Source organism: Perognathus longimembris, chromosome 9 (genome assembly GCF_023159225.1).
Source record: "Perognathus longimembris pacificus isolate PPM17 chromosome 9, ASM2315922v1, whole genome shotgun sequence".
Taxonomy (NCBI): Eukaryota; Metazoa; Chordata; class Mammalia; order Rodentia; family Heteromyidae; genus Perognathus; species Perognathus longimembris.
The window spans coordinates 6,288,680-6,301,864 of record NC_063169.1 but is presented as its reverse complement, the minus strand read 5'-3'; the positions used below and the strand labels follow the sequence as shown (position 1 = coordinate 6,301,864).

The 13,185-nt window shown below is 35.4% G+C and overlaps 1 protein-coding gene across 1 annotated transcript in view; it reads left to right on the top strand.

Moving 5' to 3' along the window:
- LOC125357036 (meiosis-specific protein MEI4-like) overlaps positions 1-13,185 on the top strand; it is a 91,900-nt gene that overhangs the window by 55,800 nt on the left and 22,915 nt on the right. Inside the window, exon 3 of the mRNA XM_048353656.1 lies at positions 1,603-2,126. Within this exon, the coding sequence (XP_048209613.1) occupies positions 1,603-2,126 (524 nt within the window). The remainder of the gene's footprint in view (positions 1-1,602; positions 2,127-13,185) is intronic.

The following is a 13,185-nucleotide window of genomic DNA, read 5'->3' as shown; positions in this document are numbered from 1 at the left end:
TTCCACTGTAGTTGGTACCTAGTCCTCCAAATCTGAAGAAGACTTTTGCATATGTCTCATTAGTAAACTGCTTTCCACTTTGTATTTGGATGTTGTTTGTTTCTTTATCTGGTAAATCACTTTGTTTCCCTTTCATGACATATTCCTGTTTCATTTATCATATCCCCTGGTATTAACACTATAGAGCAATGTTCAGCTAATCTTTCCAGGTTTCATCATACTGCCAATTCTGCCATTCTTTTAACAACAGAGTGTTCTGTCAAAGAAAATAAGTTCTTTTCACTTTTCTGCCTTATACTTTTTCACACCTCATTTGTCCTCCCATTGCTGAGAGAAATATTTTCACACTTGCATTCTCGGATAGATAGATGTGTTTTAGAATCATCAGTGAGAGCTTTTCAATCTGTCTCAATTTGATTTATACATTTTACTGATAATCATTTTAATATAACCACCACCTCTTTCCTTTTTCATGTTTATGAGAGCATGTCTGTCAAAGACAGACTAAATGTATAATTGGTGGCATATGCACACAGATTAGGGATATAGATATTATTGCTCTAGATTTATATGAATATCAGATATTCGTGTATATAGTTAATTTTTCCACAGAAGTTTACATTATTCAAGTTTGAACTTCACCCTGTCCCCCATTAGGTACATTCTAAAATCGTTGGTTTCTTAATATGTCTTTTATGGTCTTTGGTTGTCTGTACCTACCTATTTTTTTCATCTTAAACTCTTGCCTTATGCTTTCTTCAGAAGCAGTATCAAACTATATGTCAATCCTTACATACACATTGGTATTTTTTCTTGTTATGCCTGATTTTGTACTTAATCCTTTTCTCTGTGGAAATCTTGTTCCTTCTTCAACTTTAGCTTTAACTTTGAACTCCTGTTAATGCTTTAAAACTATTTCTGCATTACTTCTTCATGGTTACCCTTATCTAACAAGGCAGTGCTTTTCAGTGCTCCTATTTTCATATTGCTCTAAGCAAATCTCTATTTCTGAGTGCCTTGTGTTGTTCTGTAGTCAACTATTAGAGTGTATACCAGCCTGTCACCTCCTCCAGATCTTATGGCTTTTTCCCCCTGTATCTTTCAAGTATGATATGCAGTTGAATGAGAGACAGTGATTGGAAAATACATGGGCAAACCAATTGCTTTAGAACTGAAGCTAGATCATTTTCTATGTCAGTGTAAGCTATATCCCATCTCCATCTACACCGCTGTTATACCACTGCTTATTAAATGGTTACTACATCCTTATATTTTTGTTTAGTATTTTAAGCTAAAAAAAAAATCAATGTCAAGGTATTTGTTTATATTAGGCCTTCCTCTTGAATTCAGGGCCTGGGTACTGTCTCCTAGCTTTTTGTGCTCAAAACTATTCTATTACTTCTGGCTTTTTGGTGGTTAATTAGAGATAAGATTCTCACTGACTCTCCTTCCTGGACTACTTTTAAAACACTATCCTCAGAATTTAGCCTCCTGAGTAACTCAGATTATAGGCATGAGCCACTTGTACCCTGCTGAGTGTCTAGTTTTTAATATGATATTTTAGCTTCAGGAAGATGATATTTCTATTTCCTTCTGTTTCAGGAAAGCTGCTGTCTCAGGAACCTATAAGTGCTGAAAGTACATTGACTCTGATGGATGATTCTGGGTGTGATTTGTCAAATGAACAAAGAACCGAACCTTCAGAGCCGGCCTTGAATTCTACAGAGAGTTGCACCACTCTTCCCTTTTTACCACTGCCTCTTGTGAAAAGACCTCATGCTAGCCCAGAAAATTCTCTTTCTTCTCACATGCAATTCTTGCAACATCTGCTTGAACTGAAGAAATTCATGGAATCAGGTACCCTGAAAACAGACTTAATTCATCTTGAAAAAGATACTTCCACCATCTCTGATTCTGTGTTGCAGTTGCTGGATGGCCTGATCACTTTTTACCGTAATCCCAGACTTCCTTTTTCAAACTTTTGGACGGAAGCTGTTGGTACTTTAGCTCAACTGGCAAGTGATTGCAATTTATCTAATCATATTCTTAAAAAGTGTTACAAGAAGTTGGAAGAATTCAAGAGAACCCTACTACAGGCTATTTTAGAGAACAGCGATATAAACCGGGTAAGTAATACCATCTTACTTATTCATGGGATCTAAGTAATTGTAATGAACATCTCCTTTAGGTCATGTCTATTGTTCTTTAGCTTGTGGGTTAGAGTTTCTACTTGGGCTGCCTTCTGTATCTGTCTGCAGTTCTCCACCTCTGGCCTTTCCATGCTTCCATATATTGAATTATTTCCCTTCTTTAAAAAGAAACCATAAAAAAACAGCATCCTCAATATCATTTTTTATTTGCTGTTGCCTTTGTTTTCTGTTACAAAAACATTTCAATTTATTGCAGCATATCTGTGACAATTCAGGTTTTTCTAACTATAATCTTCTGGGTGTCAACATCTCATGGAATTTACTTGTACTATGTTGAATTTGGTTGTTGTAGTAATAACTAGCAGGCTCCATAAGGTCAAAGAATGTTGTTATCTGCATTTGACCTTTCCTTTGTATGCTAGTCAGCTTTCCATTGCTCTGACAAAATAACTGAGATAATCAACTTAAAAACTTAAATGGTTTCAGAGGTACCAGTATATGGTCACTTGACTCCCTTGCTTTTGGCTGTATGGCAAGGCAAAGCCCAGGCAGCAGTATGTGGCAGAACAAAAAGCTGTTCCCTTCAAGAAGTCTGTGTAGCACACAGGAGAGAGGTGAGGTAGTGTTCCCATGTTCCCTTCAAGATTTGCTCCCAGTGACATGGCTTCCGTCCACGAGGCCCTCATTTCTAGAGGTTCCATTGTCACTCTGTAGTGCCACAGGATGGCAATGAAGTCTTTAGCATATGAGCCTTTGTAGGCATTCTAGATGGAAGCCATAATACTTTCTAGTAGCATAGTGCTCCATGGACCTTGTTCATGAGACATAATTGAATGTATTGGCTGAAGAGCACATAGTATAAGGATTTTTTTTTTTGTTTTGGCTTGGATTTTTCTTTGTTTAACCCTTTAGTTAACTGGGGGATTCTTTGTCAATTGGATATGGAGGTAATGTGAACTTGTTTTGTTATTTGAGTTGAGACATAATGGGGAGTTTCTTTTACATATTACTTTCCTTTTTTTTTTTTTTTTGGCCAGTCCTGGAGCTTGGACTCAGGGCCTGAGCACTGTCCCTGGCTTCTTTTTGCTTTTTCTATATATGTGGTACTGAGGAATCGAACCCAGGGTGGCTTCATGCATGCTAGGCAAGCGCTCTAACACTAAGCCACATCCTCAGCCAGGGAAGTTTTTTTTTATTATTATTATTAATTGAATGTACATACTTGTTATTGATCTTTTCAGAAATTTTCTTGAATTGGTTTCTGTAAATTTTATATTTCTCGAACTTTATCTTTTTATGTTATTTTTTGTTACCATGTAAGTATTCTTACCTTTTATTTAAAGTTCAATCCATATTTTATTTGTTTAAATCTTCTTTCTGTGTTTCTTAGTCTAGCTAAGGATTGACAGCTGTTTTTCTTCCAAAAATGATCTTAGCTTTGTTTCTTTTTGCCGATTGTTCCTTTGTTATTTGTTCTTTCCTACTTTCTTACCTGATTTTTACTATTTCTTTCCGCTTAGTAAATTTAAGCTTAGTTTATTTTCTTTAAAAGACTTTAATACTCCACTTACAATAAGTAGAACATCTAGACAGAAAATCAATAAGCTGCTGACTCAAACAAGTGTAGACCAACTGATTTTAGCTGACAGATACAGAACTCTTCACTCAACAGCAGCTCTTCTTGAGCACATACAGAATCTTCTCCAGAATAGGTCACGTTTGAGGTCATAAAACAAGTTTACTTAATTTTAGATAACTGCATTAATTCAAGTTATCCTTTCGGACTACAGTGGAATAAAAATTCAATAATAATAAATAGAATAATGAATAGGGAGACTCTACAGGAAGGGGGAAACTAAAGGTAATATTTCATTATTGTGATCAAAGGGAAACCAAAGGTGAATTTCAAAAGTTTCTGAAAATCAGGGAAAATGAAAACAAATTTTACCAAAACTATGAGCTACAGGAACAAAAAAAGAAAGAAAAAAGAAAAGAAATAGTAGAAAATAGGCAAGTAGTAAAAACAAATAGTAGAAAAATTTATAGCTGTAAATGTATACTTTGCAAAAAGGAAGAAAGGTCTGAAATGAAAACATTTAGGATGCTTTGGGGGGGGGGCAACAAAGAGAATAACAGTCCTAGGGCTTGAACTAAGGGCCTGGGTGCTATCTCTGGCCCTTTGTGCTTAAGACTCTACCACTTGAACCATAACTCCAATTCCGGCTTTTCTCTTTTTTTGGTGGCTTATTGTAGTTCAGAGTCTCAGGGATTTTCCTGCCCTGCCTTGAACCACCAGATCTTAGCCTCCTGAATAGCTAGGATAACAGGTATGAGCCACCAGCACCTGGTGTTTTAACACGGAGATTAATAGCTTACCTTCACTCTGCATCCCCAAAACTTTGACCTACTGACCATAGCAGTAGATAAGATAACTCACCTCAAGTTCCACAAAAGTAACAAGGAGGTAGGAAATGTCACCAACTTCTAGTGCTATTGAGGAATTTTCACTAGGAAAATGCAGAAGAAGCGATTGGCATAATATTTGTAGCTATTTGTTGCTGCTCTTGTCCTTGAAATGTATCCCTATCTCTTCTCCACTATGCCTGGTACAAAGCACTATGAAGAATTGTGTGAAAGTAAGTGATAAATGAATTTCCTTCCCCCATGTAGTTAAGTTTAGTCAGCTGACTTTTCAGCTGCAGTTCTTACTAACATGCTTTTGGCTTTCCTGGTGTGCCTCTACGAGTCAGGTTATAAGGTGCCATTTTACCTTCACTACCCTTTTGCAGCCATAGCTTTCAAGTAACCAAGGAGCTTCGTAGAGCTTCAGGTCATTTTTCATTTCTGTTTGAATTATGGAAATCCACTGGAACCTAGCTGTTTGAGTGGCACACTTTCACTTACAATTTGTGACAGCCCCTTGCTGTAGAGCACTGTTACATCACATTTCTGATCTAGGTTTTCTAGCTGGTGACTCCTTCATAGCTGGTGATTCCCTCAAAATGACAGGCTTGTCATTTTGACTTGGATCACAATGATTTTTTTTTTTTTTTGCTTAGACCACCTTCAGGCAGTCAGTGGATAATTGTGAAGAATATGTTTCATGAAATCTGATCTCTTCTTTTCATTAATGTGTATGCCCTAGCGGTAGATTGAAATTCGTTCATTCTGTAATTGCTTTGACCAGTAAAACATATTGACTTTTTAATTTAATTCAGTTCAGGTAGCCACATTTGTTGTCCTCTGTTGTGAGTTGGAACATCATTTTAGTGACAGTACAGATTTTCTTTCCTGTTTGAATTTTCCAAAAGCCTTATTCTCCATGAGTTTCACTGTTGCTCTTGTTGAAGATAGCCATCATTTCTTAAAGTTGTCCTCAGGGAATTTTAAGGCAACTCAAACTAAGGTGGCTTTATTTTCAGATATACCTGGGAAAACGTAAATAGAGATGAAGGTTAAGGCACCGTAATCTCTTCTCTTTATGTTGATCAGAATTAAAATTAAATATATTTAATATATATTGATGTATTTATATAAATATACTTTATATTTATATAAATATACTTTATATTTATATATTTTTGGAGTTTTAGTTTAATTTGTTAATCATATACTGAAATATTTGTATCATAGCTTTGATCTTAATACTCCTTTTGGTTACTACATCAGTGTGTAAATAAAAATGTTCCTTGAATTTTCAAATAATATTTAACTTTCAGTACTCAGGAGGAAGAAGGAGTAGACAGAATGGAACTTGGCTGAGTTTACTTTCAAAATGTACAGTATATTTCACTGTGTATTCCTAAGGTAATTAGCAGCAGCCAATTATATTATACATGATTACATACATTATATTATACATTATAACTTATACATTAGGATATTCTGCATTATAATTTCAAAATCACTTTCATATACCCATTCCAACAATCCCTTTGTATTGTTGTGGTTGTTATTACTGTTTTCAGGCTATAGATAAAGTTGTTTATGTCAGTCAGGCTGAAAGATTCAAATACTGGAATCCACCCTGAGGTATATGCAACAATCTTTTTTTTCTTTCAACTTTGTCATATTTCAATCACTAATAACTTGCCTATGTGTTTATTCCTAAAACCAAAAGGAACTCACATATGTACTAGATAAAAATATTCTTTGAAATTAATTGCACTTCTCTCAATAGCATAAGGATGATATTTACAATTTGGTTGGATAAGTTGCTTCATTTTCTGTGTGCAAAGATTTATGTTTATAAGGAACATTAAGAAAAAAAGTCCTTCTCTGGCACAATGTAGAATCACCTTGTTTTCTTTATTGGCTATAAATAACCATCTGTTGGAAACTTGGTAATTGCATTGTAACCCTAGTTTCTAACTGAATATAAATTATGCTGCTTTGCTTTTGTCTACATAAAAATATCTTCTGCCATGTTTTTTTTTACCAATTTTGTATAATACATTTTAAAAATTTCAGAAGATTTATACATGAAAATTTGAGTTTATCATTTTAGTTCATTTTTTTCAGAGTTCAGAATCTGCTTAGAGAACACCTTGAAGCTTGTTAAAATTATTAAAAGAAGGAAATAAGGGAAAGTAGCAGAAGGGATAGATTTGATCAAAATATGTTATATGCAGGTATGAGAATATTTCAATTAAACTTCTCTTGTTTTGCTAATGTACACCAATACAAAAGAAGTTCATATTATTTGTAAATGTTGAGGAATCTTAACTTCTAGCTATCAAATATAGAAAAATTTAAACATTTCTGTGATTGTGAAACTGTTCGTAATTCATTTATACTCAGTAACAGTTCTAAAGCAGAACATCCTAATTTTACATATAAGCGATTAACCATTAATCGTACATTTCCAGTCTATAACATGAAATGTAGGACTTCTCTTACGTGTGTGACAGAGGTACCGTAACAGACCCTGACTACATTGCAGTGATTAATGGTACAGAACGCCTCTGAAAGGGGACTGACTGTACATAGGCTACTTAGATGTACAAATACACAGAAATGACATAACAATATGGAAAAATAAATGAATAAGATGCAGTGAGAAAAATGATTGGAAGATGGAAGTCTCAGTGCAAGAAGTTGCATTTATTTTTATGGCATTTTTGGTGGACCAACTCAAGAACATGAATCTTTTGATTACTTTTTCTGTTGCTAATGAGGGTAACATTTCCCCCCAAAGCCTTTTGTTCTTAATAATATGCCCCTTTCCCGAGATTTTTGTCTTCTAGCTAGCCATCACAATAATGTTTTTATTCTTCCTTTGAGTTCTTGCTTAGTTCAGAGACTTAGAAATAGCAGAAGAACTTGACATCAATATCACTATCCTTCATACCCATATGGAGAGTTTTTATTTGTGGGTGAGCAGTAAGAGAATTTGAACTCAGGATCTTCACTTCTAAGGCAAGCACACTGCCACTAAAACCATCAAGAACTGTTCATGCAGCTCTTGGAAAGTTGTTAATTCAAACACTTTCATTCTCATGAAAATCACTTGTAATGGTCTCTGGGAGTCAGAGTTTGTGTTGGTCATCATTTAATTTATGTACTGAACACAAACCAGTATTTTAGGGACGTTGGGTTGGAAGGAATAGAGTCCTTCAACTTTTAAAAACCACAGTCTCTTGGAAGATCAGTGTAGACTGGCTTGGTGGATTGGCTGTTGCCAGTGGTGCTTTCTCTTTTCAAGTACATAGGTGTTGGTTTTATGGTTGACCTGCTATTTATCTCTCTTCTACATCACAGACTTTCACTTTCCTCATACTTTACCAGTAAAGCACATCCTTAACGTATTAGAGCCCAGTTGCATTAAATACCTCTAATTCTATTATAGATGTATTCAATCAAATGTTTGCATTGATGTGCAAGTACTTAATGTCCATTTTGTGAAAAGTGGACGTTAGTGCCACATGTGCTCACACCCCCCCTATAACTTCAGTAGTTGGGAGGTGGAGGTAGGAGGATTGTAGCCAGCCTGAGCAGTAAGTGTGAGGCCAGCCTGGATTATAGAGCAAGACTCTGTATCAAAACAAACTAACTCACCAAAAGTGGATGTCACCAGGTGCTGGCTTGTAATCCTAGCTACTGAGGAGGCTGAGATCTGAGCATTGCAACTGGAAACCAGCCCAGGCAAGAAAGTCTTATGAGACTCAAATCTCCAATTACCCAGCTAAAAGCTGGACGTGGAACTGTGGCTCAAGCGGTAGGTTGTCATTTTTGAGCAAAGAAGCTAAGGGACAGTGCCCAAACCTTTATTTAGTCGAAGCCCCAGGAAACAACACACCCAAAAAGTGAGTATCAAAGACTGACATGTAGTTCAGTGATAAGAATATTTGCCTCAGGAGTCTGTGAGTTTGACCCACAGAGCATGTACACACAGTATGTGTCAAGCCCATGTCGAAATCATCAGATATGCTCTGATGAGCCATATTTATGAAGATCGGCATTTGTAATAAAGGGAATATGCTTTTAAATACATGTTAATTTAACATTAAAGTAAAAATAGTGAAATTAATGGCATTAATATATTTACTGCCACTGCATTTTATGAGAATTATACACTGGTCATTTGTTCATTTATTATTGCTTTTGTTGTCTTTCTAATGCCTATGAGCTGGCCCCATCATTGCAGTTTGATTTCCCAGATATGTGAATGATTTCCCAGAGTATGTGAATGCTTTTCCTTTAATACATATTAAATCCTTGCTCCAAAAACAAATGTGCTCCAGGGGCCAGCTGTGCTGTCATCAGCTGGGAGCTTGTTAGAAATGCAAGGTTTTGCCAGTCACTGGTGGCTCAAGCCTCTAATCCTAGCTACACAGAAGGCTGAGATCTGAGAATTGTGGTTTGGCGCTCTGTCAGGACAATCCTTGAGACTCTTACCTCCAATGAACCAGCAAAAAACAAAACAAACTGGTAGTGAAGCTGTGATTTAAATGGTATATCAGTAGCCTTGAGCAAAACGATTGGGGACAGTGCCCAGGCCCTGAGTTCAAGTCCCAGGACAGGCACCAAAAAAACAGAATCTCAGTCTCCATCCCAGAACCATATAATTTAATTCTGATTTTAAGTAAATCTCCAGATAATTCATAGATGTCAAATTTTAGAAGCATTGCATTAAAAGACAGATTTAGATTTCAACGCCTCCTCACTGATTATGCCTATATTTGTTGAGCTTTTGCCATGTGCTTTGCATGGGTCACTTCATGCAATCTTTAGGATATCTCAGAAAGCTTACTTTTCCTCTTTTACAGATGAGAAAACAGAGAATAAACAGGTCAAATAATACTCCCATGAAAGCAGCTAAGCAGACCCTTATCCTAACATAATCAGGTCTATATAGGTTGTGTCATTAAAACCCCAACTATCTTACATTTAGCCCATAGTATCTCAAGGCCCTATATTCTATCACTGTCTTTAAACTCAGATAGCTCTGACTTTCCTATACTATAACCCAAGTCTCTGGATGAGAATACTATTCATCTTCTGTCTGCCTCCATCTTTTCCATGGTTACCCATGTGGATTCCGGTCCTGTGTGCATAGTTGATATGCCTGTTGTATGTCAGCTCTGAGGAGAACGGAGAGAAGGAAATGATACGAATGCACCTGCAGTCTGGCTTCTGGTATTTAGAATTCCTATAGGAAATAAACTCCAAATGTTGATTAGGATTAAGGAATAGAAGAGAAGGGAACTGGATTCTCATTTGGCATCCTAAAGCAGTGAAAAGTAGAATCTTCACTATCAGCATGTCTTTATATGTTTGTAAGCCCTAGGAAAAAAGATCCAACTTTGAAAAACGTTGTCTTCATGTTGAAGCAGATTTATTGGGTTACAGTTACATAATAAACCATACCTACTCAAGGTACAGAACTTAATGAATTTAGTAAATGTTCACCTACATTTCTCTGTCTCAAATGCTTTCCACTGGAGTGAATATTCATAACCACAAAAAATAAAAATGAAAGCGTCTGGAAGAGTTTACTTAAATATGATGGATTTTGATAAATTGGCATTCAGTCATTTTATGTTTTGATAAAGGAAGATGCATTAAATGACTGCAATCAGATGTTATCTTCAATGGGAAATGGGATGCAGCTGAGATTGGAATAGACAGATTGGATTGTGTCCATGTTTCAAATGTCACACTTTAATCCATTGTCATTTATAAACAAAACGATTGATAAGTTAGAATGTAAAGTGTATCATTGCTTGTGTATCATTGCTTGTACGTGCTTGGCGCATGAAAATAACAGAATAAATGTGAGTGTTCATTCAATAAATAACCTATTGTATCAAAGTACTAATACTTTTAATCAAGGGCCTAGCACCCTCAGATGTATAGCATTCTATCAGTGAGGAAATACAGCAATAGGCTACTAGTAGAGTGGGTTTATATCTTTGTTTTACTCATTATATTTCTTTGGAAATCTGTCATTTTCTCCCCTTACTCCTTTTATTTACAGTCAACTGCAGCTCACCTTAATCGTCTAGAAAGAAACCAGGTAGTCATTTTCCAAAAAACAGAATTGTTATTTTTGTATATATTCCAATCACTACGTGTAAGTTGAAGTCTGTTCTCCCTGTTTTCTAGCAATAACAAAATCCAATTCATTTAGACTCATTTAAGAGAGAGAAGATAGTTGGATGCATGTGTATGCAAGTGAGCACATGTATAATAATAGTAACTGGAATTATAATTCTTTTTGCTCTAGGTGATTTAGTGTGAGCTTTCAGGTGCATGAACACTGATTCTCTCAGTCTAAAGAATGTATTTCCCCAGTTTAAGCTATTATTAAGGAAACCTGGCAAGCTGAGAAGCTATGGTCCACTGACTTTTTTTTTTCTTTTGCAACTGTAATGGTGGCATACTCTGACTCAGCAATCCGGAGACACTTTGTTTATGTACAAATAGTGTAGATTAATGCTTTTTCTTGATGCATTTCAGAACTGAACAGGAGGCTTCATTTTGCATAAAGTAATTAAACACCAAGGGAATTATTACTGAAGAAACACTGTATATCCTTAGGTGCAGGCATGTCAATTAAAGCTGGCAGAGCAACAATTCAATCACAAGGGTTATTAAGAAGCTTTTTAAAATTTGCAGTCTAGGAACAGCAAATGACTGGATGCTGAGCATTGTTAAATGTAAATGTCAAATTAAATTGACTTGCCCTCTATTGCTGTTTCAGAATTCCATATTTGCTGGCACAATTTCACTTTTTCTAATCCAACAAACAAAAGAAGAGATATAATGGACCATTTAGGCTTTGTTCAGTTGCCATCCAGATAACCTCTGTTAATTCTGTTATTCTCATGTTCTAAATGGTGACTTCTTCAAAGTTTCCAAGAAATTTGTTGCAAAGCATATAGCATTTTCATGGATTGAAGCTTGATCATACCTGCTTCTTCCATCCCACTTACTTTTAGGGCCTAACATATTGTTCCAGAATTCTGATCTCAGTAAATATTTGGAATATGAATACAGAATTCTGAAAATCACTAGGAATTTGGATTAGGAAATAAGTTTTTTCACCCGCTAGAAATTCACATAATCTCTCTGAGACCATGTTGTCATTTGAAGATGGATTAGAAGAGGATAAAATGATATTTGTGGAGGCACTTTGTAAATTTGTAATCCTTTATGCAAATATGATTATTTTATTGTTTAATGTGCTCTCTTTCTCTCTCTGGACTAAGAGATGATTTACAAAGGTCAAATTTATCATTAAAATTAATCTGAAGACTTGTTCCAAGAAATGTCCTAGAATGCATGCCTGCTTGGAATAAATAAGTTGGCATATGGGAGTATCCTATTTTCCATACTTGCAATACACTCTTGGGAATAGAAACTGGCATAGCAGGAATGATAGGAGGGAGAACTTTGAAGAAAGGCCAACTTTAGATTTTTCTCATTTCTTTCCTCCATTCCTACTGTATGTTCTCATATGATTGTGCAAAGGTTTTATATAGAATGAAAAGGCTTTTAAAAGCAAGGTATGTAAGAGACAGTATGTGGGAGCCGTTGGGCATTTGCTAGTTGATTTTGTATGAGAGACAATTCTGCCGTTGTGCTTGGGGGAAGGGTAAAGGAATAGACCTTTCAGCTTTCCTTACGGGAGAGCCTTTAACGGTGGTAACTCAGGATAAGGCATACCAAGTAAATTCAACTTGGTTTAATTTCGTACATCCTGTGTATGTTGAAATTTATTCATTTCATGTATGTTTACCAATTTATTGGAATATGGTTTTTCAACATATTCCCTAAATGTTCTTCTGAATTTCAATGACGTCTGTATCATTTTGACATTTCTGTATCTGGCCCTTCATCCAATTCAGTATCTTTGCATTTAATTATGAAGGAGGTACTTGTTTTTAGATTGATAGTTTAGATATTTTAATGTTGTTTTTGGAGGAGTCATCGTTCCTTGCTTTTTCATACAGTTTTCTGTTTCTACATTAATATTTACACATCTGTTGGGATGGGGAACTTCTCTAGTTTTTTAATGGGTGTTTCTTCGTGAGGAATCTTCTCTTGAAGTCATCACTGATAGTATTCCTCAGAGAAGAGGAAATAGATAACTATGCAAACAAATGAAAGTTTAGTAATAATTTGAATACTGAAACATTGTATAAAAACTCTTAGAAATCTCAATTATGCCTCCAATGGGTTAGAAAATAAAGAACTAACTTGTGGGAGAAAGTAAGGACTAAAAATTATTAAAGCTAAAACTATTTATAATTTAAAAATGAAATATTGGAGAAGATAGAAAATAGAATGAAATATATGAAATAAAAGTATAAGAAACAATTTTTAAGGCTAATGCAGTAATTAAATACAGAGCCAAACAATAAAATGAAGTCTGTTCGCTATTACTTCTTTCCTGAGATTTGAAATGGAGATTATTCTTTTTCTCTCTCTCAAATTAACGGTGTAGTTTTATAGTCTGTTTGGAGTGGGACTGAGGAATACTGAATAATTGTCTCTGTGAGGTGAAAACAATTTAGACCAGCAAGGTAAG